The sequence below is a fragment of the Atheta coriaria genome, unplaced genomic scaffold (genome assembly GCF_025399875.1).
Source record: "Atheta coriaria isolate IRGN ID8LTWV9N9 unplaced genomic scaffold, Caltech_Dcor_3.1 hic_scaffold_3_pilon, whole genome shotgun sequence".
NCBI lineage: Eukaryota > Metazoa > Arthropoda > Insecta > Coleoptera > Staphylinidae > Dalotia > Dalotia coriaria.
In genome coordinates, this window is record NW_027045445.1 from 4,373,256 (window position 1) to 4,397,362 (window position 24,107).

The following is a 24,107-nucleotide window of genomic DNA, read 5'->3' on the forward strand; positions in this document are numbered from 1 at the left end:
AAAATGGAAATATGATATTAAAACAGTCTTCAATTCCTTTTCCTCTCGTGTTATTTTATGCTTTAAAGCCCTAAATAAATACATCCATCTACCTGTGTTTGCATTTCCTTATAGCTTGAGTAAATTTAAACAAGATCAATATTCGATTATGCAACAATTACATCAATCCTTTATATCCACATCAGTATCATCATAGTTTTTCTTTATAAATGATTCAACAAACTGACAATATCACACATCACCACTTCCGCTTACGTATAAACAATTTGTTTAAATTAAATCATAAATAAACACAAAGAATAATAAGAAAAAAACAAAATTAAACATTTAGTACATACGTTCTAGTCTTACTAGTCTTAAAAGTCTTAGAAACTAGGTCAATAAAGTAACGACGGGCACGTTATACCCGTGCCAACAGAAATAAGAATAATAATAGTAAAAAAAGGCCTATGTCTACGTCTAACTGAATATATCCGCTATATTGTCATGTCGTCTGTTGTCAGACAGTCTAGAAGCGTAAAACTGGCGCTGGAGAGCCTTACGTCGACGGGGCGGTAGGCGCGTGTGGTAGCCGTAGAGGTGTATCATGTCTGTCAATATTTGATCCTGATTCGGGACCGCTCCTGTCCCTGCGGGCCGCCGATTGCCGGAGATGTGAGCTCCTGTTGGCCGCGCGGCGAACTCGTTCCTCCCGCAGGCTACGGTAGAAGTCCACGAAAACCACAACGCCGATGATCTGGAATAACAGCAAGAATTTGTGATGTGATTCTTTATTTTCCTTTTGTTTTGCCATAGATACAAGTTCAAAAATATTTATATTTCATATTTTTAGAAATGATATTTCATGAAAATATTGAATAAATTTGTTTACCTGTAATATCCCTGAGAGAAATCCTATTAAAGCAACTTCCAGTAATAATTTCCGTACATAATTAACTAATGGCTCCTTACATCCCACTTGATACGTCTCAGTACACGTTCGGGTCTTGTTCAACACATCAACAGATTGGCATTTGAAGCATGAAGGTGGTAATTTGACATAATCCTGCACACCATTGATACCACAGCATTCGAACTAAAATAATATAATTTATTACATAAAATAAATTATTTTAAGTGATTTTTAAGGAAAAAAAGTTTTGACAGCGGTGGGATTCGAACCCACGCCCTTTCGGACTGGTGCCTAAAACCAGCGCCTTAGACCGCTCGGCCACGCTGCCTAGTGATGAACGCGCGCACTACAACAGTAAACAAACCTTGCTTTGCAGCCGAACCCACTCCGACTTCTCTTTACTGATCGAATACTCCTGAATGTACTTCTCTTGCGATTTTCTCATCAAGCCCACGCTACGCTCTTCCACCTTGGAACGTAGAACAAGACTCCATATTCCCACTGATAATTCTACCACTAATAATATTATAGTTATTATCACAAACTAAAAGCAAATACATCACAATTAATATAAGATAAGTTTATATTTATATATTACTACCATAATAATAAAAAAGTCATGCTCCTTGCTTGGCCCTTTGACCCCAATCCATGTGATGAGTAGATGCAGAATGCCAACAGTGAGCAACACAATGAATGGACCAATTGTGTTGTTTGGAATAAATGTGAAATGGTAGAAAAGAACTTTGTATGTGAGCACGACCGCGCTTCCAATCAGGAGTGCTCCAGTAAACTAAAAAATTACATACAATTGTACTCACTGATTTATTTTTTATGTTGATAGTAATTTATCAAGCGCTGCGCGCATTCAATTCACTTACAAACAGGACGGCGGAATAAATGAGACAAAATATCTCTTTCAGTTGAAGGGATGGCATCTTGACACGTCACTCACATGTTATCCTAGTGATCCTAGTTAAGTTAGCTTATCTTAGTTGGTTTTTAAGTCTTCATATCCGAGTACTGCTGACCACGCACTGCGCGCGACTTGATTAAGCGTGCATGATTTCACTTTCGCTTTGTGCGAGCTCGCGACGATGAATGTTGGAAGTTGGAATCGTTGGAATTACAAAACAACTTTGAAGGACGACGCACGGCGCGCCGCGGTAACGAAATGATAAACACGGCAGAAGCACGATTCTCGCCGAAATAATAATTATGTGCGTTTTTGTTTTGTTCGCCGCGAGTGCTTTTAAGTGATGAGTGTGAATGAAACCCAATAGGTATAGAATTGTACATTATTTTAGTTTTAAAGGTCATGTCTCCGATATATATTCAGAGTATGCGAGTTGGAGATGCGAGATGTTAGTATTTCCTAAGTAGGTCTATAAATAATTTTGAAAAATCTGGTTCTATGCGGCGTACGAATGGGTTTGTGGTATGCGGTATGCAACTTTTTGATCACAGGAAGTCGCCTGACCTGAGTAACTTGCGCATCGCATGATTTAATAATAAATTCGGATGTTAATAGATATTGTAATTGGTTAGTTGTTATCCTTCATGGTTTGAATATATAAGTTTATTAGACGATGAGTAATCACTATAGTTTGAAATTATAATTGATGACTTCATCGTTCCTTGAAAGAGAGCAACAAAATAATAACTTGACCTCCGCTTTTATTACTTTTCTCAAATATGTAATATACAGGTTCTTAATACATGCAACCTACAGAACTGGAAATAAGTGTAGGCAACCAGTTTCACTTCTCAGTGAAAACACTTCTATTCTTTGTTTTCCGCAGTGTCAAAACAAATAATCTAGCGTTGATTTAATTATCAGCAGGTAAATTATGAACATTTCGTTGATCCTTATATAAGATTACTTTATTTAGTAACAGTTTAAACATCATTCTCACTCAAAATTCTTAATTAATTCAATAAAATTCTCATTTTCTTCCATTTTAACCTATAATATCTGCGGTGCAACATTAAAATTATTTTTTATTGTTTAATATCATAGCTATGGCGGGTACTTCGTCGGATTCACAAAGAACAATCGGTCAGAAGACTTGGGAGCTTCAGAATAAGATAGAAACAATCAATTCTGTTGATGAGATCTACAGATATGACAAACAACAGCAGCAGGATATTTTGAAAGCAAAACCATGGGATAAAGAGTAATAATTTCATAATTTTTAGTATATTTAACATATTACTAATCAATTGGCTTATTTACAGTCCAAATTTCTTTAAAGACATCAAAATATCAGCACTGGCATTGCTAAAAATGGTGATGCATGCCAGATCAGGTGGAACCTTAGAAGTAATGGGACTACTTTTAGGAAAAGTTGATGGAAACACCATGTTTGTTATGGATTCATTTGCTCTGCCTGTAGAAGGTACTGAAACCAGAGTAAATGCTCAAGCCCAAGCATATGAATACATGAGTTCATATATTACTTCTGCAAAATTGGTAAAAACAATTTAAAAATGAATTTGTTTGTATTTTTACTATTTTTCTTAATATTTAGGTTGGCCGTGAAGAAAACGCAATTGGATGGTACCACAGCCATCCAGGCTATGGTTGTTGGCTATCCGGCATCGATGTCTCCACGCAAATGACGAATCAAAGCTATCAGGAGCCATTCGTCGCTATTGTCATCGACCCAGTGCGCACAATCTCATCCGGAAAAGTTTGCCTCGGCGCGTTCAGGACCTACCCCAAAGGCTACAAGTCCCAGAACGACGAACCATCCGAATATCAAACGATCCCACTGAATAAAATCGAAGATTTCGGCGTGCATTGCAAACAATACTACTCTCTAGAAGTAACCTACTTCAAATCCGCCTTGGATCGGCGTCTATTAGATTCCCTATGGAATAAATACTGGGTGAACACTCTAAGTTCATCCAGTTTATTAACCAACGCGGATTACACCACCGGACAAATCTATGACTTGTCTGAAAAGTTGGAACAATCAGAAGCTGCGCTCGGACGCGGTGGTTTCATGGTCGGCGGGCCTGATCCACACGAAAAACGATCAGAAGATAAACTTCTCAAGGCGACAAAAGACAGCTGCAAGACTACGATTGAGATAATTCATGGTCTAATGGCGCAGATGATCAAAGATCGCCTGTTTAATGGAAACTGTAACAATGCGATTACTAACTGAATTTTCTAAGTTTTCTTAAATTTAAATTACATTTTCTGATTGATTGGATAAACTGCGTTTTGTTAAACAATTTTATTGTGCCGTACGATACACATATAGAAGGAAGGTGTCTGCATCGCCGCGTTATTTACATAATGGTTTATTCATTATCTAATATGGACGTAAATAACATGATAAATATAACAAGCAAATATAATCAAGAATAAGTAGGACAAGCAAGAAATCACTTCAAAAAAACCATATGGCGCACGTTTTCGGGGGTGGCGGAGGTGTTAATGTAATTTAGATTTCATTTTCGTAGCTGAAAATTTCCGTGTGCAAGTTTTAAGTAGATATGCTTTCGATTTTTTAAGTTTCTGAATTGTTTGTCCCCGTAAAATGATAACGCAAACAATAATAAACTAAAAAGTTATCTCACCATTCTTACAAAGTAATTAAGTACTGTCTAAATTAAATCTTAGCTCGTATAATCATTTGATTCAATTGATTAATGATAAAAACGTTGGTGTCTCTCACTAAAAACATAACTATTGTGTGTGTTGCGGTGTGTATTGTTTGTGTCTCGTCCTAATCGCTTAGGTAGTATTTATATGAAAAAAGTAGATTCTTCTCTTTGCTTAATTTCTCATATTATATCATCATATAGACTTCTTATCATTTAGATTTACTTATTAAAACCTGTCCGGGGTAAAAGACGTATTTCTGTGCAGCATGTTATCAGCTAATTGTCGTTTTTTCTCTTCTCATTTTTGCGTTATGTCTGTATACGTTACGTTCGTGAGTGTATTAACCGACGTTGCGTCAATCCCAGACCTCCGTCGGGAAATTGTTTACCTCCGTCTGCTCCTGAACGATGTTGCCATCCAGCGAGTAGGAAATTCTCAGGCGCATGCGTAATGCACTCTAGAATCGCAAAATTAATATAAATATTGAGTGGGATATACAAGATAAATTTACCTTTGATGGATTAACCACTCGTAAAACTTGCGTCACAACCCCGTTCGGAGAAATCACAGTGCCCGACGGTGATAACATTTGTAATTGGAATGTCTGCAGATATTTTTAGATAAATAACATATTTTTAAGAAAAATTTAGTAATAATGCAAATTTTACCTTAGGAACGGCAGCTTGGAATAAAAAGTCAGTCATATTTGAGAGCGTATGATTCGACGCCGTGACATTGATGGAAATCGAGTTGCTTTCGATCTTTTCCAGCGCGAACATGATTTTCAAGCCGTCTCGGTCGAACGCCGTTATTGTAGGCACGTCAACTTCTAAAAATTAAACAAAAACAATAAATTTAATACAATTAAAGATTTAAAATGATAATAAGTACCATTAACTGAATTAGTATTGAGGAAATCGCCGGTCAAAAAGTTCGAGTTCGAGTTGACATTGTTTGTGACCGGATTGTTGTTTTCCAAAATAAGCCCAATGCCGGTATCAGCCGGCGGCATCGGCGACGAAAGTGTATCCAATCCGCCTAACAGATCCAGCAGGTCTTGATTATTACTATTTGAGACCGGCTGGCTTGAGGTCGTCGTGGAGTTCGGTTTAATGATATCCATGTCACTGCCATCGCCTCCCAATAAATCAAGAAGAGCGTTCTGTAATATTTCAGAAAGAAAATTAAATTAATGTTTTGTAAAATTTTGAAATGTTTCACTTACGGATTCATTATTTATATGATGCTGTGGACTATCATCCAGCTTCATATCGTTAAGATCCGAATCTCCATTGGTCTGAGCATCCGAGCTACGTGTCATTTCCATGGGCGGCATTCGCTCCAACAACGCAGGCCGTAAATTACCATACTTGCCAAACAATTGCGAAAATTCCACGCCACGCTGTTGAAGTTCTATGTGCAAACTAGAGCTGAACGTGCTCACTATTTGTTGAATTTTACTACAAAACCAAGAAAATTATCAATAATATCAGTTAAACATAAGTAAAAATTATAATAACTTACGTAATTGATGAAAATCTAGTGCTTAATTTCGTCAAAGACATCAACGTGTACTGTTTAGTTATGGTTGAGTTCTGCGGCGACCACAAAAGACGATGATACACATCAATAACATCATCTTCAGCCGGTCGCTTCACATCGTGCGCGTCCTCAATCTCAGTGGTCAGAAGCATATCACCGTATTCACCAATTGCCCACGTGGCAACTTGAATTAGCGGCTGTTTATCCATTGTATCTTCAGCTAAGAATTTCCACAGTTGCAGCGTGATGTATCCTTGCTGCGACGTCGTTTCGGAAATCAATTGTATCGTGCATGTTATTACATCGTCACGAACATAATTTCCAGCCTAGATTCATAAAAATTTAAATTTAATTAAGATATTAACAAGTAAAAATTAAAATATTTCTTACGGCAACTAAGACTTTGAGCAAAGTATCCAAATGCCACTTCTTGTTAGGCGAGTATCGCTCAGCAGCGAGCACAATATTCGAAGAACATTGCGCCTTGAATTCAGGATCAGCACGTTCAAGAAACACGAGTAATTCTTTCATCATCGTACGAATATTTTGCGTGTTTATGAGCGCAAATGACAATTCCATTGCACGTCGCCGTATTGATACATCAGGATCTTTCAAACACTCCAATATCGTTGAGCGATGTCTTTGCACAGCGGACGTATCCACGTGAACAGTACGCAGCAGAGTGTTCAACGCAACATAACGAATATTCTTATCGTTATTTATAAGAAACCGACCGAGGATGTTCACAGCCAGCACGCGCAATCCACCCTCTGACTTGATATCCATAATGGACAATACTGTCTCATACAAAATGGTATTACCAACGTTTTTGCTTGTTTCTGTGTTAGTTGCAACCTGAGCGAGAATATCGTTCATTGCTTCCGAAGCATCAATGTCATTTTTACCAAGAACTCGTAATAATTTTAGAATTTTAACCTGCACAAGATATTCCATCAAATATTTGTTTTTTTATTAAAATTAATTTTTACCTGTAAGAATGGATCACTAACACCAGAAACATCATGTTCAGGCGAATATCCAGCCAGGATAAGATTTTTTAGAATGCGTACCAGATTCGGAACAATCTGAAATGAATATTTATGTTAAAATCATTTAATTGCACGAGAAAAAAGCAGCGATGAGTGCTAATACAAATAAAACCAGCTACTTCATGTCCTTTTTGGTTGACAGCAGCGTGTTTCATGATAATCATCATGAAATCGAACAATTAGTCGTTTACGATGCGTTCGTCCAGCGGCCAACAAGCTACATTAATTAACATCAATAAAATCACGCGTCCAACTTCAATTTACGATTATGAACACGTGCAACTATTGAATACAATCACAATACTATAACAAGTAAGTAACACACATGAAATGATTCGAAATTAATTGCTGATGATTGCTTTTCTAACAATGGCGAAGCTTCAGACTACAAGTTTACAAAATATTTGGGTTAATTTGTTGTATTTTGTATTTTTTGTTGTTCACTTGCCAATTGCGAATATTTTTGAAAACTGGCCGTACATAACTGTAAAACTGTAAAATCCAGAAAGATTATTTCGAGATAAACAAAAAACAAACGCATTTAATGAGTCGGAATGTGTTAAGCTGAAGATAACAAACGATAAAGCGTCCATTTTGTAACAACAAACAATCAACTTTCAACAATAGCATACCTCACAGTTTGAACAGTCCTAGACAAAACAACCTAGTTAGTAAATTATGCAGGAGAGACACAACGTGAGTACAAATACATAAAAAACAGGATTGTACATGCTGAAGACGTACACGAACACAAAATTTGATTAAAAATTGTTCGCAATCACAAAAATCAGATTAATCGCATTCCAAATATCACCAGATCTAAATATGTACAATGTACAAATGTTAAAAGTTACAAAAACTCGTTAGTTAATATGTATGCATTGATAAAATGTATGCGCTTACCTTTTTGAAGTGATTCAACGTGTCGGGACTATGCTCGCACATTTCTGTGATTAAAGTCACGCCGGTAATCAAGACACCTTCAAGGTAAAACCAGAATTAGTATAAAAAACACAACCACAACGCAATTGTAATTTAAAACAACATGAGTCATACCGTGATTTTTCTCGGATAACATGCTGCGCGTCGCTGGTAGAAAGATCTCCATTAGTTCTGGCACACGTTTGATGATGCGATATGCACAGAGCGCTGCTTTTTTACGAATGTACGCATTGGGGGACTTCATTAGACGTTCTACTTCACCAGCCAAATCGCGCGCCATTTCGGGTGATGCAATTGCTCCCAGTGTGCATAATGCAAGACCCACGACAAATTGCGTTGGTGAATTTAAATCACTTTAAAATAAAATTAGCCTTTGTTTAATAAATAACTTTTATATGGATTAATTTACTTACTTTTTTAAACAATTCGTAATCAGTAAATGTACATCTTGTCTTTCATCAAGTAGCAACATTGCACCTAAATAACCAATCCTTTTGTCTGTAAATCTTTGACTTGCGATGAGTTTCAGACATTCTAGTTGACCAAAATGTGCAGGATACCCCAGCATGTGAATGTATAACAATTTAGCAATATTGCGACATCTTAAACAATACATATATGAATTTATGTGATATTAATGTAATAATTGGGAGAATTTACCTCCAGACGACATCTTCTTCACGAAAAGTTGACCTAATATATGCACATTCCTTATTTACAACACTTCTTTCTTCGGCTGCGGTGCGTGCGGCTCGAATTTGTCGAATTAAGTCACGCAAGCGCATAGGTGTCGGCATACGGACTGAAAACATGAAAAGTTTATGAAAATTTCATGAAATTTAAAGAACATTTGTATTATAATCTAGTTGAATGATAACAACTAGTTATTCAATGTAAATTCATAGTCATATGATGTTTTAATTGCCTTCTAAGCTCAGAAAACAATGAAAATGTTTAATTAAACTATTTTTTCTATTAATTCTAACCTCTTTCAACAGCTTCATTGATGACCTGCTTAATGGTGGCCATATTGAAGGCTGGATTAAATCTGAAACCAAATAATAAGCATTAAACAACACAACTCAACACCACACTACAAGCATTAGTTAATAATTACCCATGTTCAGAGGCATTCATAGTGGTACACAAACAGTGGAGACAGACACAAGTATTTCAAGCCACAAGCACTAGACAACCAGAAACATAAATTAGTGTCGAATTCAATCAAACACGCGCCGATGGAATCAATTATATATGGTCGATCGAGCAACGTTAATGGATTTTAATCGAGTTATTTTATGAATATGCAGCAAGTACACACAACATACAGGTAGGCAGTAGTGTGCACCTGCTGTATAGATACACCGCCGACGAGCTGCAATCAACGTGTTGCGAGGCGGGCGCACGCACTGCACTCACCGGTGAAAATAAAGCACAACACAACGAAAAATATCCTTTGCGCTCACGGTCGGCCACGAATTACTTTTCAGACCATCCCTTCGCCTAAGCTGACTTCACTTTGTGACATTAGCCTATCAGCCTGCAACCAGCAACGGACAACGGGCAACACACGCACGAACCATTCGCAAAATGGCCAACGCTGCCAAGTTGGCAGGCGCAGCAGTAACACATTTGAATACATTTCAAATATATACTAATTATTTCTGCAAACAGAATCAAATAACACCGCAGTCAATTAAATTAGCAACATTTTTAAAGATTGAAATAGTCAAAATAATAAAACAAAAATTGTTTATTAACCTAAACTGGTTGCAGATAATGAAATGTCAAAACTTTTTTGACTCATTGTTTAAAAACATGACTTGCAAAAGTTAATATTTTTACTTCTATGCATCTAGTATTAAATTACGTACATATATTTACTAATATTGCAAAGATTACAGTTTTATATCAAAAGTTACAAGCATTAACAGATTAGTAAATTTTTGTCAGCATTTTTGCAGGTTATGACCTTTTATCACTTATTTCATTCATTATTAGACTAAAATAAACCAAATAAAACGAAATATAAACATTTACCATAAATACAACGAGTAGAAATGCAATAAAGAACTTTTGATTGAACAAAACTACAAAAGAAAAGCGGCAACAACGCCTCTACAAGCAAACATTACACTCACACATATAAATTGAAAAAAAACTTGCTAGCATATCATTTAAAGCGCGGCGCGCTTTTAAACAATTTCCTTTACAAACACCTAAATAAACTAGAAGGCGAACGCAGCGCACACATTCAGTCTTCACTAGCAGGCTGATAAACGAACGTCACACGAAAAATTTCCATTGTAAGCAATACAGTTGCATTCATTCACGCTTTACATTCACACACCTTGATTCATCACACCACGTATCAAGCATTTCTATAATAAATTCTCACCTGCGATTTAGCTCGGGCGGAAGCACACTCCAATCCGATTCGAAATACGGATACATCCTTTTGTGTATCTCTCAATTAATAATCAGTTATGCGTTGAAACTAGTCAATGATTAGTAACAGATGCGCCGTGTCAGAAATTTTCTATCAATTACATTATCAAAGATGTGAAGCGAGCTTGGAAATGCACACAGTGTACGCAGGTACATTGATAAGGCTTATCGCGATACATTTGTTACATTTCACACGATTTATCTCGGTCTGACGTGTTTACCATTTGACTGCCGTGCGTATAAAAGGCACTAAAGAGATTTCTACGTTAATAAAATGTTTGTTCTATTTACAAATTACTTGAAATTAAATATTGTACATATTGTGAAGAGTGCAGTGTGTGTTTACAGTGTGTATAAATGTATTTTTATATAAATAAATATTGATTTTCTTTAAGTATTTGCGGAATTTTAAGTATTTAAAGGAAAAATACACTTTTTTCTTATAAAACTATATAAAAGTTTTAAAAATCTTTAAATTTTGTATATGTTATATGAATATTTATGTGTGTACTTAGTTTTCGTTATTTTTTGGTGGGCGCAGAAAGACGTTTCGTTTTACACAATCAACTAACCATCTAATGCCTTCATCAACGCCTTCTCTGAAAAATTAAAACAAATTTATTAAAATTTTTAATTTTACTATTTTGAGATGTAAATATTTGAAGATTAATATTTACCCTGTTAGTGCTGATACAGGCATCACCATACAATCTCTTTTACCAATCAAATGAGCATTTTTGTTAAAAATAGGTTTCACTTCTCGCACACCCATACATTCAGGTATATCTTGCTTATTTGCTAACACTAATAAAGGAATACCTTGTAGATTCTCATTGGCTATCATTTTATCTAAAAAATTCATCAATTATTTTATTATTTAAGCTTTTATAGTGCTATTTAAGTTACCAAAAGTTTCTTTGGATTCATCTATCCTTTCCCTGTCATTTGAATCAACAATGTAAATAATACCATGTGATTCAGCATAATACTACAACAGAGTATATAAAATTATAAAAAATGTCACATGACATTTACAAATATTCCATTTTACCTTATCCCATAAAGATTGTAATTCTGTTTGGCCACCAAGATCCCAAAAGTTTAATCTGATTCCATTCACATCAATTTTGCCTATATTCAAACCAACAGTCGTCGTGATTTTGCTAGGATGCATTCCCTTATAGTTTTTTGTGAGTTTAGTCTTGGCTGCTTCCAGATAAGTCTAAAATTATGGAAATATTAAGCAAATTAATTAAGGCTTTAGTTGACAGCAGACTTACTGTTTTGCCAGCATTGTCCAGGCCTAAGATGAGCACGCAAAATTCGTCTTTTTGTACCATGTACTTATAAAAACCATGCATAAGTGTATACATTATTGATAACGGCTACATACGAGCGAATTAATTAACTAATTTAAGAAAAATAAACACGAAACGGGAATGACAGCTGCGCACATTTCTACGGTTAGAAAGCACGACATAAATTTGTTGCGTATTCATATATATGCTGCGTGTAATATTGGTTGCCTAACTTGAACATAGAATTCACATATGATAATATGATGACGTTTGATCTGACATCGCGCGTCGCTTCGAAAAGCTCATTAAATTAATCAGTTTCGCAATGATCACAGCTCACACGGAATGATATCGAAGCGGTCGAAGTTGCTCAAGGCGTGTAACTTAATGCGTGGAATGCGCGTTGAATTGAGCTGGGTAAACCACTTAGATAAACAACGACAGCGCACCATTAAATATTCAATACACCAACGCGCTTGTTTCACTTCGCTGTGAGTAGTGCAATTGGACGCAACTCCAGTGAAACAAATACAAATTTTATACGGGTAAAAGAACAAAAATCTAAAAGATGGAGGCTTTCGCGGAATTATTAGACCCTTACAAAGAGACAATTGGGCCTACAGCCAGTGTGGTCACAATTTTACAATTTTTTTCTGGAATGTTTATCTGTAAAGACATTTATAACAAGGGATCTACCAAAGGATTCTCTTCAATGCCATTTGTAGGTGGTATTGTGATGTAAGTATTGATTACACTGCATTAAAACTAATTAAACATGTTGTATAAGTATTGCTTTTGTTTTTTAGAGGTATTTTAGTACTGAAATTTGCAATTTTACTCAATGATCCAAACATGTTCAATGTGAATGTGGCCGCAATTCTTTTGAACTCACTGTATTTGGGCTTTTATCTAACTTATGCACTGGATAAGTATCAGGAGGTGATTGTGCCTGCTTTGAAAGGATCTGCACTTATTGCTATTCTCCTTACTTATGTAGCATATGAGAATCCTGATTTAGTTGAGTTCAGGTATAGTTTTATTGTGACAGCACTCATGTTGCTGTTAATGGGAAGTCCATTGGCTGAAGTGGTAATTATTTTTTGATTATTTGTACCTTGAACCTATAAAATTTGCTGAGTAATTGCTTTATCAACAAATTTTGCTTGTGTAGTCTATTTAAACTTTTATTTTGTCAAGTAATCAGTGATTTATTGTGTTGATTGTGTAATGTTTTATTTTAAAATGTGCTGTGTTATGCTAAATGTTGGTTAATATTGTAGAAAACCATTATTGCTAAAGAAGATGCATCGATGATACCATTACCCATGACATTTATGGGTTTCATTGTCACAATTCTCTGGTTGATGTATGGAATTATTCTAAAGAACAATTTTATGGTGGTAAGTTTCATTAAATTAAATAAAAACAATTTTTTTTTGTGAAAAATGTGAGGTTAGGTCAAAATGGCGTTGTTTTAAACTTTAAATTTGTTATTTTTTTGTTCTAGATTCAAAATCTCTTGGGAACTTTGTTGTGTTTCGTGCAATTAATCCTAATTGCACGTTATCCTGGCACCGACAAGAAAAAGAAGAAGCAATAAAGCAAAAATAAGATTTGTGTACGCAATTTTCTTAAAATTAGTATTTTTGCATGAAAACTAGACAATTTATTATCATTCCGGTATTACTTGAAGTGTTAAAAATTACGTAATAGACTACAATCTATATAGTTACTTAAAAGACATTTACACTAATTCACTGCAGGACAATAAAACAATCAGAATTAAATTTAAGTAGGAAAATAGGTGAAAATTGGTGCAATCAAATGAATGCCAAGTAAATATTGACTATTACCAGTTATACCAGTATAAATATTTATGATATAATGTTAAAATCATTCAAATGTTTAAAAAATTAATTAGTTTAAAGTGAAACCAGTTGGCTCAAAGTTAAAGTTAAATTTTGAAATTGTTGAAATAGATCTTATAGGTGATGTTTTACTGCATGAAAAGAATAAATAGTGATATTTTGTATATTTACAATTGTTAATTCATGTAATTAATTATAAAACGTTAAATTTAGCGTTTTACACCAATTTTGTCACAAAAAAGTTAAATATTACAATATTAGTCTTAATATCATAATGTATGCAATGTGGGTTGCCTATATTACACCCACGTGTAGACTTTTTGTAGCGCATGCGTCGCAAATGTCAGTTAGTCACTTGTACACACAAAGAACAATCGCAAACAGTAGCAGGAAACGCGCTGGTATCAGTTCAGTATGAAACTACCGGTGGTTGTGACCAGGTTGTCCTCGGTGATCATCTGCGCTTGTATCAAATGATCGTCGCGCCGAGATAAATTGTGAACCCCGCGAAATAATGTCCATCTACTGTGATTAGCATTCATTATTATCATCATAATGGCAACGAAGATCTACAGCCGGTTAATGCGTTCGGCAGTAAGTCGATCAGCAGTGCGTGATAGTTTTGCGAATCTTCACATTCATCAGAATCGCATCGGTTGCGGTTTTGCCGCCGGAGTAAAACCATCTGTACGACACCTTGGAATAACCGGCGTGTTACAAGGAAGCGGAGGACATGCAGAGACGACGAGTACGACTGTAGGATTAAATAAGCTGCAGGCGCAAGAATTAGTCCTGCGGCTTACCGGCGAAGAGAGGATTATGCTCATCGCTGCTCTGCAGGAATACGAGTCGAAACTTGTGAAAGAAGAATTCGCAGGTATGGAAATTCATTTCTAATACATATTTATATAAGAAAATTGCTTTCTTTGTATTGTAATTTGTAAATCATCAAAGATTAATGATGTTTTTCCGTGTTAGGACGTTAGTTAAGCGCTAAAAATAGGAATTGTGTAGTTTTAGATTAAATTCTATGATCACGTATACACAGTTCGGAAGTACACAACACTTTAATATTTTATTAACCAGCAAATTGGAATCTTACGCATACGACGTTTTTATTGCTTTGAAAAAGGGCAAGTAAATTGGTTTTACGAATTAAATTAGGTGTGCCTTTTTTGTGCACTTTGTTTATTCTTGTTTTTCGTGGTAAATAAGAGTATTTTATGTGTTTAAAACATAAAAAATGTTTTTTGTTTTTAATCCGTAAAAGTTTTGATGATTTCTGCGGCAAAATGGCGTCGGTAGAAGAATAAAACAGTAAAATGCAATTTTTGTAATTTTTATATTAAAATCTGCATAAAAATAGCGATAAATGGTCTTTATTTAACGATTGGTGCCTTTTTTACTCTTGTTTTGTGTGCAAATGCCATTAGGATACGTTTTTCTTGTCAATTCGTAAATGTCTCCTAATAATCCCTTCGGGAATACTTAAAATGCAAATATTCTTTGAATTTACCTAAAAGAGAAGTTAATAATTTGTATACAAATTATATTAGGTACATCTTTTTGTTCATATTGTTTATACTCGTTTGTACACGGTAAATCAACTATTTTTGGTGTTAAAAACATAAAAAAATGATTATAAATCTTTAAATCCATAATTTTATTTATTATTTGCGCGTTAAAATGGCGCCATTAAAGAATAAAACAGTAAAATGCAATTTTACTCATTTTAATGCTAAATTCTTCTTAAAAACATCGATAAATAGCTTTTATTTAATGATTGGTACCATTTTTCACTCCATGTTGTTTGCAAACATCATTCGAGTTTGCTTTGTTTGCTTATTCGTAAATGTCCTGAAATAGTTCCTTTGGGAATACTCAAAATGCAAATTTTCGCCGAGAATACCTGTAACTGCACTTCAAACAGATATGATAATAATGAATTCACCGTCAACTCGCAATTCAGGCGTTCTTTTTGGGATGATTTTTATTTTTCGTCGAGATGAGTCTCCGCTTTACGCATAAAATATTAATGTTGAGTGTGTATGCCGGGTGCGATGCCATTTCGTGCATTTTCTACGAACAAATGGATGATATGGATCTGCATGCAAGGGTATCAGATGTACGAGTATAGGGTATGGAAGGTATGGAATATTCAGTTATTTATGAGCACTTGAGTTATAGGGTATAAATATCGATGTTTGAGGAACTTTTCATTGTGTCAATATAATTTTTTATATAATAATGCGTAAAATATTACTTTTTAAGGTGTTTTAATGTGAAATTTTTGTAGATTTTGTTTATTCTCGTTTTTTTATTCGTTAAATCAATTATTTTATGTGTTAAAAACATAAAAAAACCATTTTAAGTATTAAATATCTTCATTTCAATAGATGTGGCGTAAAAATTTATGATTAGTTATTATACGTAGATTGTATTCATTGAAACATTTTTCTCTTCGAGTTTTTCGAGTTTTCGAGTAGTTGAGTTGGGTTGTGATAGGACTGATAGGAGATAACATTTCAGGCGACGTAACACATCGAGTGTGTGATGTAGTATGTCGTAACAGTGACATCGGAGGAAGGAACTTGACACACATTTCGTATAAATTTAGAGTTTAGGATGTTTAGTTTATCGCTCTGCCTACCGTGCTACGCCTTGAACAAAATTGCTTCCAGAATATTTCTCTTGTTGCTGTTGTACATGTAACATACAAATGAATTATTATTGGTACATTTTGTATTGTTACAAAAATCTACGAGTACACAACACATTAATTATTGACATCGTGTTTGTTTAGTACTGATATATCGATGATTTAATTGATGTATGAGTACCCACGCGATATAATCCGAAATCCGACGTGGGGGATTATAAAATCCACTTCAAAATAAAATATGAGGTTTAGAATTTGATTTATTTTTATCTTTTTTTATATTTGGGTGTGTGAATTTTGTAATGAATAATATATTAGGTGTCAAGTGCGTTAAACGGCACTTTATCCACGTTTAACAACGTGTTTTTACTTTCCCCTTTAAAGCGCCACTTTTTCCACGGTTTCGTGACACCAAAAATGACTATTTAATCACAGACGGCTAAAACCGTGACTAAAGTAGTTTATTCACGGGGTGGAGCTTGCGCCAGCGTATTTGCTTACGCTTTTTAATTTTTTTATTTGTGAAGTTAAGGAATGAGACATTTTCATTTGATTTAAAAAAGAGTTTTTACATTAATTTTGACAGCTTTTTGATTAAAGGATTAGGTCTCTTTGTTAGTGACTGATTTAAGCTTCCGGTGGTGTGTCCTTTGTACAACCATCTGACAGTATGACTGCCGTACTGCCAGTGACAACATAATGAATGACCCACTTTTTATTTTCCTGAGTCACACCACACTCCCCGACCGAATCCCAAGCAAGACGCAACTTTTCTCAATTAATAATCCAGAACAAAGACTGCATTGTTATTAAACAGCATCTTCTTTCTATCGATTTCTACTTAAAGCTTCTTTATTTTATTTTTTCTGTTGTTTTATTATATTTTATTTTCTTCTACACTCGTAAAAATGGTGCGTGCTTTAAAAATATGAAATGTTTAGATGATAAATGTTTGCTGCTTAAAGTGGAATCATGGAACGTTTCACTCGCAATTTGCATACGTTTCGTGTTTTATTTGCCAAGGTATAAAATATGAAAATTCATTAGACGGTTTACTTAGGACACGCTGTCGACGCTGAGGTTCGGAATTGGAATTGCGTACGGTTCGGCGCCGGTTTTGGAATTAATGGAAATTCTATCCCATTTCTACATCAGCACAAATTTATGAGGAAATTTAGTCATATTCAAGTGTATCTTAGACAAGCAGGCAAGAGAGATATTCGGGTGTTTGTTAATCAAAGTTATTTCATGAATAAATTGGTAAATATTGTGTTTTCGGCAAATTTTGCAACTTGAAAAGACATTTTTAAGATATTTTAAGATTAACGATTGATGATTACATTCAATTTAGCATCAATTTAAGAAGAAATTTAGTCATATTCAAGTATTTTTTAGAAGAGTCGGCGCGTAGGATGTTTGGGGGTTTGTTAATCAAAGTTATTTCATGAATAAATTGATAAATATTGAGTTTTTCAAATTTTTAACTTGAGAAGATATTTTAATATTAAAAATTAAAGATTTGCACAAATTTATGAGGAAATTAAGTAACATTGAAGCGGTTTTAAGACAAATAATATTCGTGTGTTAGTTGAACCAAGTTTTTTCATGAATAAATTGAAAAATATTGAGTTTTCTTCAAATTTTAACTTTAAAGTTGAATTTTGTAATTTTCAAGACATTTTAAGATTAAGGATTACATTCCACTTAGCACACTTTAACTTTCCACACTCTGGAAGTACAGATAAAGCGAAATCTGTGATTTTATGCCTAGATTTCCAACCGCCCCATCCTCCCATCTGAGATATGGGGCACCTGTAGCTCCCTCTACTCCCACTACTCAGTCTTTCTGCCTATATCCATCTATCCACTCATCCATTACCTAAGATTTTCTCTTTTTCCAAACCTTTATTTTACGAGAATACCCCATGCGCCGCTTCTCTTTTGCCTATACTCGCCTGAATGTGCCCTTTGTGAGCGAAATGGGGCGCGAACAGAAGCGCAGCGCTTCTCCTCTTCGAAAAATTGAATTGCGTGTGTTTTTCGCGAACGCGCCCCGAATCGAAAGTGCGTCATGGCTTACGCAAGCGGCCGTTTCCGTCCACGACTTTATATCGATCACGATATTAGCCGCACATCGTTGCCGAAATACACCTTTCCCTCGGTGCAGTTTATCTCATACGTGCGCTCGTGTATTGCGAAAATGTGTGTTCCCATGACAACTCTTCCCACAATATGTACGAGTATGTGGGTGTACGCAAACGGAAACCAGAAGTACCGCAAAGCGCACGGAATATGATTTGTGTGCTACATGTTACATATTATTAATCCTTCTGTGATGTTGTTTGATTTGTTTTCCGGTGTGATATTACACATTTCATTATTTCCTCTTGAGTTTTTATGCGTTTTATTTTATCTTATGAGTATTGTCACGAACATTCTACATCATAAAATACTTTGTTTTTTGTTTTTGTATTTTTATTGTTTTTTGTTGGATGTGTGATAAATCAGTGCAACAAAGTGGCAAAAATTTCTTGAGTATATTTGCTCTTTGGTCTTCTTTTGGTTTGTTTATTTGTTTTTCTTTATTTGCTAGGATATCTTCATTTCGTTTCCTTTGGGTAAACACTACAACAGCAAGTTGTGCTTTTGAACGTGACCGACAGAGCAAATTGATGTTGTTAGGACGAGTTGAGAATTGCTCCAGACCACTGGAAAGCACTTCTGGCCCCACAAGAATTGAATTATCTTTTATGTTATTGTGAAAGTACAAAGTGGAATCTAAACTGGCAGCAAACATATTACTTACTGTGATTATTTTGTTTTAAAGTTGGAATTTGATTGTGATTTGGTTTATATTTGCCAGAAATTACTAGAAAAGAGTGAAGGAGGGAGGGGTGACCCTAGAAAGCTGCTACTGGACTGGCGGAGGACTCAGGCACGACTGAGCGCGGCTCGCACTGCGCACCCGTTTTATACCTGCGGAGTACCCGCAAAAAGTAGTGGGGGAAGCAGTGCAGGCATTCGACACGCGCCGCAGCTTGTACACTCGCGTCGGCGTCCTTTCCCCACCACTTTTTGCTGGTAATACGCAGGTATGAGTTGTTCTGCGGTCCAGTCGCACTTTTTCTGTCTAATTTTCTTCCTTGGGTCTTCGGTTTTTCATGAATCATTTTTAATATGATTTTTAATATTTTAATGTTGACTTTTCACCAATATTTTCTAAAATTATGTTTATGTTATACGTTTTCTTGGTTGTATCTTGTATAATAATTTGTGCACTCTTTTCTTTCTTGCCCTTTCGACACTTTTGCGATAAAGGTCAGCTGGCTGCGTCCCGATGGAGGAGCAAATACGGCCGGCCGAGTAAAGTGCCGCGTTTAGGAGACGTCGATCCCACCGGATCTTATTGCTCGATACCGGAGGACTGGCTCCAACGGAAGCAGGGTAACACTTGCACAGAGTTTTTGTTTGGAATGGCAATTAACTACTCCTAACATATTCTAACATATTCTATAGGCGTGTTTATATATTAACTATTCATTAACAACTTAATGATATTTAACTTAATGATAATAGATTAGAGATTATTTGCTTATATTTACTGATTTCTAATCATGTGTAACATTTGGGTAACGAGTATTGGTATTGATGTGGTTGCGGGGTGATTCGCTCATTTGTGATTTATTATTGATTGCATGCGGGCACTGCGCGCCTGAAGAATCGCTTTGGTAATTGATATTGGCGGCGCAAATACAAGTTGGCTCTGGGTGTGGTGTGAGTTTACCCAGTTGGGATTAATACGCAATCTGATGCAGCTTGATTAAAAAGTTTATGGCATGACAAGGCGAGTTTACGCATGTTTTAATTGACGTTGTTTTATTACAGGTGTTGGGATAATTAATTCATGTAGAATATTATCTATTTTGTCGTAAAATATATGAGAATAGACTACACAAATGAAATAATTAATTTTCATTTGCGTTATTAAAGTTTTAGAATGAATTTTAAACTTTTTATGATTAAAAGAATATTTTTGGTTCTTTTGAGAAGTAATTAAGAGAAAATTGAGATTAAAATTCGTCAATTGATTCTAGAAACATAAAAATTTGCATTTTTTAAAGATATAATAAAGTTATTTGTCTTTTAAGTAAATAAATAAACATTGAAACTTGATTTGAAATAATAATGACTCTTGCTTGTTACATTTTACTAATATTTATTCTTTTTGACGACTTTTACGACGAGTTTAAATATTTTAAATTTAATCACGTAGAACATTATCTAGTTAGTCATAAAATAGACGAGAATATACCACGTAAATGACATAATTTCTTTTTATTGTCGTTATTAAAGTTGTAGAGATATTTCTATAACAAAAATAATTGTTTTGTTTCGTCTGTGATGACAAGAGGAGAAAAATGCAATTAAATTTAATTTAAATTTAAATTTAACAAAAAAATAATATTTTTGTTTCTTTTCCGAAGAGATAAAGAGAAAATTACAGTGAAATTACGTCAATTGATTCTAAAAATTCTAAAAATTAACATTTTCTACAATATAATACAAATTTTCGCCTTGAAAATAAACTGACATTCAATGACGGACATTGAAACATGAATTAAAATAATGGTGACTCATTGGTTTACAATTTACTCATACTTATTCCTTTCTACGACTTATACTATTTGAGTTATACTATTTGTAGACATCACATCCAAAAATATCATTCTTAACGATTATGTATTCAAGTCGCTACAAGGTTACACCTAGTAACCGTTTACTCATGACTCTCATGACTCTTGCGCCTAGCTCGGTCTAGCATTACACTCATTACACTAAATACCCCTCAACCCCAGCCGGTTTTAGTGTATTTTCACATTGAGTTTTCGTTTAACTTGGAGCGCGCGTGCCTCAGAACACGTACACTTTCTGGGTGGCTTCACAACCCTCGTAAATTTACGTAATCACATATTTCACGCTCACAAATTCACATCACAAACGAACAAAACGAAACAAACAATAAAATAATAAAACATTATAATTTTGTGGTATTTTTGTCATTTTTATAAGAAAAATTTAAATTTTAAACGTAGAAAAGTGGAAATTTAAGTATTAATTAGGTAATTAACTTTTTTTGCCTCCCTTTTAGTGTTGGGCGGTGTTTTTATAGTTAAAAGGGTCTTAATTAATGCTGAAATGCGAAAAGTTGGAACTTTCTTTTCCTACACTTTACTGCTATCAAAATTGTGCCACAAGCGAGCAAAAAATCAATAATTTCACATAATTAAACTGATTTTCCACTCATAATACTCACATTTAAATAATTCATAAATACAAATTAAATTTACAATCATTTCTGCTAATTTTTCCGGCGATATTTCGACATTTCAGTCACGCAAATTGCGATAAAGTTAATCTTTATCGACGTAGCGTGTCCCGTACAAATTCCAAATTGAAACGCCGAGTGCTTAACTAATAATTAATGATATTAATGATTGTAATGATATTAACAAGTACCTACTAATAAATATTAACCACGCTATTGATTCTTTCAATCAGACTTTTTAATTTAAATAAGTTTTCAATTTATAATGCGTGAATTGCGCGCGTTGTGTTGACACTGCAAACAATCAGCATCGGAACCGAATGTTTACAGTTGAACTTGAATGCTCCAATTCACTAATTACATCAACACTGCTGGTGATATTTTCAACTAACTTGGAATGTGATTAATTACTCTTTGCAGTGAATTCATTCGACTTTATGATTGCTTTTCGTATAATTTCGATGATAATTTGATCTTGTTTTAAAGAAATTCGTTTTTGTTTTAGCTGAATCAGTGCCGCCTCCGACAACTTCTCAATTAATAGACAGTAAGTATACCCGCACGTAATTAATTGTGTGCCAACCCCTTTAGATTCGCTCTCTTGTGCTCGGTACGCGTACCCAATTTCCACAATAATTAGCAATTTACAAGCGCAATGCAAACAACAATTTGCATTTTGCGATCGATTTTGAATTAAATCTTTTCGGCGGCGCCTGGGAATTGGGAATTTACACTATTTACGAGCTATGAACATGTCGTAACACATTATAACCTATATAAAATGCGGCCATTTTGTTGCCGCTCCAACATCGTAACTTTTAATGTCGGCGTAATTCCGCAATTAGTAACGTTTAATTCGGTTTGTGTTACAGTTGCCGTCGCCAACTCGATTCCCTTCGTCGGTTTTGGCTTTCTGGATAACTTCTTCATGCTCTTGTTTGTAAGTATCAGTTGGTGTGAAGTTTGTGGCCGTTTGCTGGTGTGAAATGTCACCCTCGTCACTCACTGTGCAAACAGACGGCATTTCTCAACATTGTGGCATTTGTTTTGTCGCAATGGAATAAATTTGCTGATTGCCACTCGTATAACTCCGAGGGGTGACGTTTATCAAGTGTTTTATCTTACATGTATTCATGTCGTTTGTTTGCAAAGAGTTTTATCTTCATAAATAAGAAGATATGCAGATAGGCAACCCAAATAACACTAAAATAACATTTTTATTATTTTCAGGGTGATTATATCGACATGTACCTTGGTTCCTACTTTTGTTTGACAACAATGGCTGCCGCTGCTCTGGGTAACACATTTTCTGACGTCCTGGGCATTGGTACAGCTTTCTACGTGGAACGTCTTGCAAACAAGATTGGTTTCAATCCGCCCAAACTCAGCCCGATGCAAATGGACATGCCTCGGTCACGAAACTTTGCCAACCTGGGGCGGGTGCTGGGTGTTACCATCGGCTGTCTTCTCGGCATGTTTCCGCTTATTTTCCGTAAAGGAAAGACCAAAGAAGATGATAAAGAAGGTTGCACACCTTCTAAGGACACAATCGTTGACGCTAAATAGAATTAAGGCTTAGTATTAGTGAATTCATCGAAATTCGATACAAAAAAGGAAGTTTTACCTAAAATAATTAAGTTCCTTTTATGGTCAGCGCGCTAATACTGTTAAACTCAACGCATCAATCAAAAAGGCTAGGCTCAAACAATGCACGACTGGTTATTCTCGCAACCAGGTCAAATAGGCACAATCACAATCAATTCGGTTTAGTAGACGCAACGAGATAATCGATAGTTAGGCGATAGGTAATATTAGGCTGTTGGTAGGCGATAAATATAATTAAATACTTCGAAAAATGCGTTTGCGCAATTACTAGCTAACAAGTTTAACCCCCGAAAAGCCTAACGATTTAAAAGTTCGAATTGCGAACGACTGCCACTATTAATTACTTAATAAATTAATAATTCTAGACATTAGGATATTCTCTAGGCCTTGGAACGCTTCGCCACCAAAGATTTGTAGTCTTTTTGTTTAGAATTTACGGTTTTGTTATTTATTTGATTGATTTAATAACTTTTATTGTTGGATTTTTACTGTTTGAGGTTAAAGTTTTATCCTGGATGATGTAATTACTGTACAAATCGGAGATGGTAGATATATTCTTCTACTTCTTAGACTTTTAATGATGTTACGAATGCTACGGCTACGAAACGGCTATAAATGATGATATCAGACTAAGATACAAATAACTATTTAAAGATAACTATGAGAGAATGTAAATACACAAATTAATACGAGTATTCTCACTTGATCAAAAGAAAAATGTCAAATTATGGTCAAATTCTCTAAATACTAACTTTAATAATGCTTTTCTTAAAGCAAACTGTCCACGTTCACACTTGTAAATAAATAAACTTAAATTTAGAAAGAAAAAATACATAAAAGTAAAATGGGTTGCCTATAG

The 24,107-nt window shown here is 34.9% G+C and overlaps 6 protein-coding genes, 1 long non-coding RNA gene and 1 other non-coding gene across 12 annotated transcripts; 4 read left to right on the forward strand and 4 right to left on the reverse strand.

Annotated features, from left to right (window-relative positions):
• Nucleotides 1-33: 33 nt before the first annotated feature.
• LOC135789596 (23 kDa integral membrane protein-like) lies at nucleotides 34-1,991 on the reverse strand. The gene is made up of 5 exons (XM_065299515.1): nucleotides 1,774-1,991; nucleotides 1,494-1,685; nucleotides 1,257-1,436; nucleotides 872-1,075; nucleotides 34-736 (listed from the first exon to the last, which is right to left on the reverse strand). Exons 1-5 carry the CDS (start codon nucleotides 1,828-1,830, stop codon nucleotides 539-541), a joined length of 831 nt encoding a protein of 276 aa, XP_065155587.1. The 5' UTR covers nucleotides 1,831-1,991; the 3' UTR covers nucleotides 34-538.
• On the reverse strand, nucleotides 1,141-1,220 carry TRNAL-UAG (transfer RNA leucine (anticodon UAG)). The gene has a single exon. It is a non-coding gene; the product is annotated as a tRNA-Leu (tRNA).
• Nucleotides 1,992-2,033: 42 nt separating the features above from the next.
• CSN5 (COP9 signalosome subunit 5) lies at nucleotides 2,034-4,117 on the forward strand. Of its 2 annotated transcripts, none has more exons than XM_065299512.1 (4): nucleotides 2,034-2,175; nucleotides 2,913-3,069; nucleotides 3,131-3,365; nucleotides 3,424-4,117. In XM_065299512.1, the coding sequence occupies exons 2-4, from the start codon at nucleotides 2,915-2,917 to the stop codon at nucleotides 4,063-4,065; spliced, it is 1,032 nt and encodes a 343-aa protein (XP_065155584.1). In that variant the 5' UTR covers nucleotides 2,034-2,175; nucleotides 2,913-2,914; the 3' UTR covers nucleotides 4,066-4,117. The 2 variants fall into 2 exon arrangements, with proteins under 2 accessions (XP_065155584.1, XP_065155583.1); XM_065299511.1 differs by lacking the exon at nucleotides 2,034-2,175 and adding an exon at nucleotides 2,555-2,735.
• Nucleotides 4,118-4,188: 71 nt separating this feature from the next.
• Nucleotides 4,189-10,630, reverse strand: AP-1gamma (adaptor protein complex 1, gamma subunit). 3 transcript variants are annotated; one of them, XM_065299504.1, is made up of 15 exons: nucleotides 9,464-9,536; nucleotides 9,162-9,231; nucleotides 9,031-9,092; nucleotides 8,705-8,846; nucleotides 8,458-8,646; nucleotides 8,159-8,397; nucleotides 8,006-8,082; nucleotides 7,043-7,138; nucleotides 6,444-6,989; nucleotides 6,036-6,379; nucleotides 5,737-5,971; nucleotides 5,403-5,673; nucleotides 5,180-5,340; nucleotides 5,023-5,115; nucleotides 4,189-4,968 (listed from the first exon to the last, which is right to left on the reverse strand). In XM_065299504.1, the coding sequence occupies exons 2-15, from the start codon at nucleotides 9,179-9,181 to the stop codon at nucleotides 4,867-4,869; spliced, it is 2,577 nt and encodes an 858-aa protein (XP_065155576.1). In that variant the 5' UTR covers nucleotides 9,182-9,231; nucleotides 9,464-9,536; the 3' UTR covers nucleotides 4,189-4,866. The 3 variants fall into 3 exon arrangements, with proteins under 3 accessions (XP_065155576.1, XP_065155575.1, XP_065155577.1); XM_065299503.1 differs by lacking the exons at nucleotides 9,162-9,231; nucleotides 9,464-9,536 and adding an exon at nucleotides 10,443-10,630; XM_065299505.1 differs by lacking the exon at nucleotides 9,464-9,536 and having other exon boundaries at nucleotides 9,162-9,319.
• On the forward strand, nucleotides 9,232-10,889 carry LOC135789602 (uncharacterized). Its single transcript, XR_010547606.1, has 2 exons — nucleotides 9,232-9,374; nucleotides 9,535-10,889. It is a non-coding gene; the product is annotated as an uncharacterized lncRNA (long non-coding RNA).
• Nucleotides 10,759-11,994, reverse strand: Arfrp1 (ADP-ribosylation factor related protein 1). Its single transcript, XM_065299519.1, has 5 exons — nucleotides 11,773-11,994; nucleotides 11,544-11,714; nucleotides 11,399-11,480; nucleotides 11,170-11,341; nucleotides 10,759-11,091 (listed from the first exon to the last, which is right to left on the reverse strand). The coding sequence occupies exons 1-5, from the start codon at nucleotides 11,863-11,865 to the stop codon at nucleotides 11,004-11,006; spliced, it is 606 nt and encodes a 201-aa protein (XP_065155591.1). The 5' UTR covers nucleotides 11,866-11,994; the 3' UTR covers nucleotides 10,759-11,003.
• Nucleotides 11,995-12,083: 89 nt separating this feature from the next.
• LOC135789598 (sugar transporter SWEET1) lies at nucleotides 12,084-13,822 on the forward strand. Its single transcript, XM_065299518.1, has 4 exons — nucleotides 12,084-12,528; nucleotides 12,597-12,879; nucleotides 13,071-13,190; nucleotides 13,298-13,822. Exons 1-4 carry the CDS (start codon nucleotides 12,359-12,361, stop codon nucleotides 13,388-13,390), a joined length of 666 nt encoding a protein of 221 aa, XP_065155590.1. The 5' UTR covers nucleotides 12,084-12,358; the 3' UTR covers nucleotides 13,391-13,822.
• Nucleotides 13,823-13,942: 120 nt separating this feature from the next.
• Nucleotides 13,943-24,098, forward strand: LOC135789595 (transmembrane protein 65). 2 transcript variants are annotated; one of them, XM_065299513.1, is made up of 5 exons: nucleotides 13,949-14,535; nucleotides 19,636-19,761; nucleotides 22,149-22,190; nucleotides 22,516-22,583; nucleotides 22,874-24,098. In XM_065299513.1, exons 1-5 carry the CDS (start codon nucleotides 14,214-14,216, stop codon nucleotides 23,207-23,209), a joined length of 894 nt encoding a protein of 297 aa, XP_065155585.1. In that variant the 5' UTR covers nucleotides 13,949-14,213; the 3' UTR covers nucleotides 23,210-24,098. The 2 variants fall into 2 exon arrangements, with proteins under 2 accessions (XP_065155586.1, XP_065155585.1); XM_065299514.1 differs by lacking the exon at nucleotides 19,636-19,761 and having other exon boundaries at nucleotides 13,943-14,535.
• The last annotated feature ends 9 nt before the right edge of the window (nucleotides 24,099-24,107 follow it).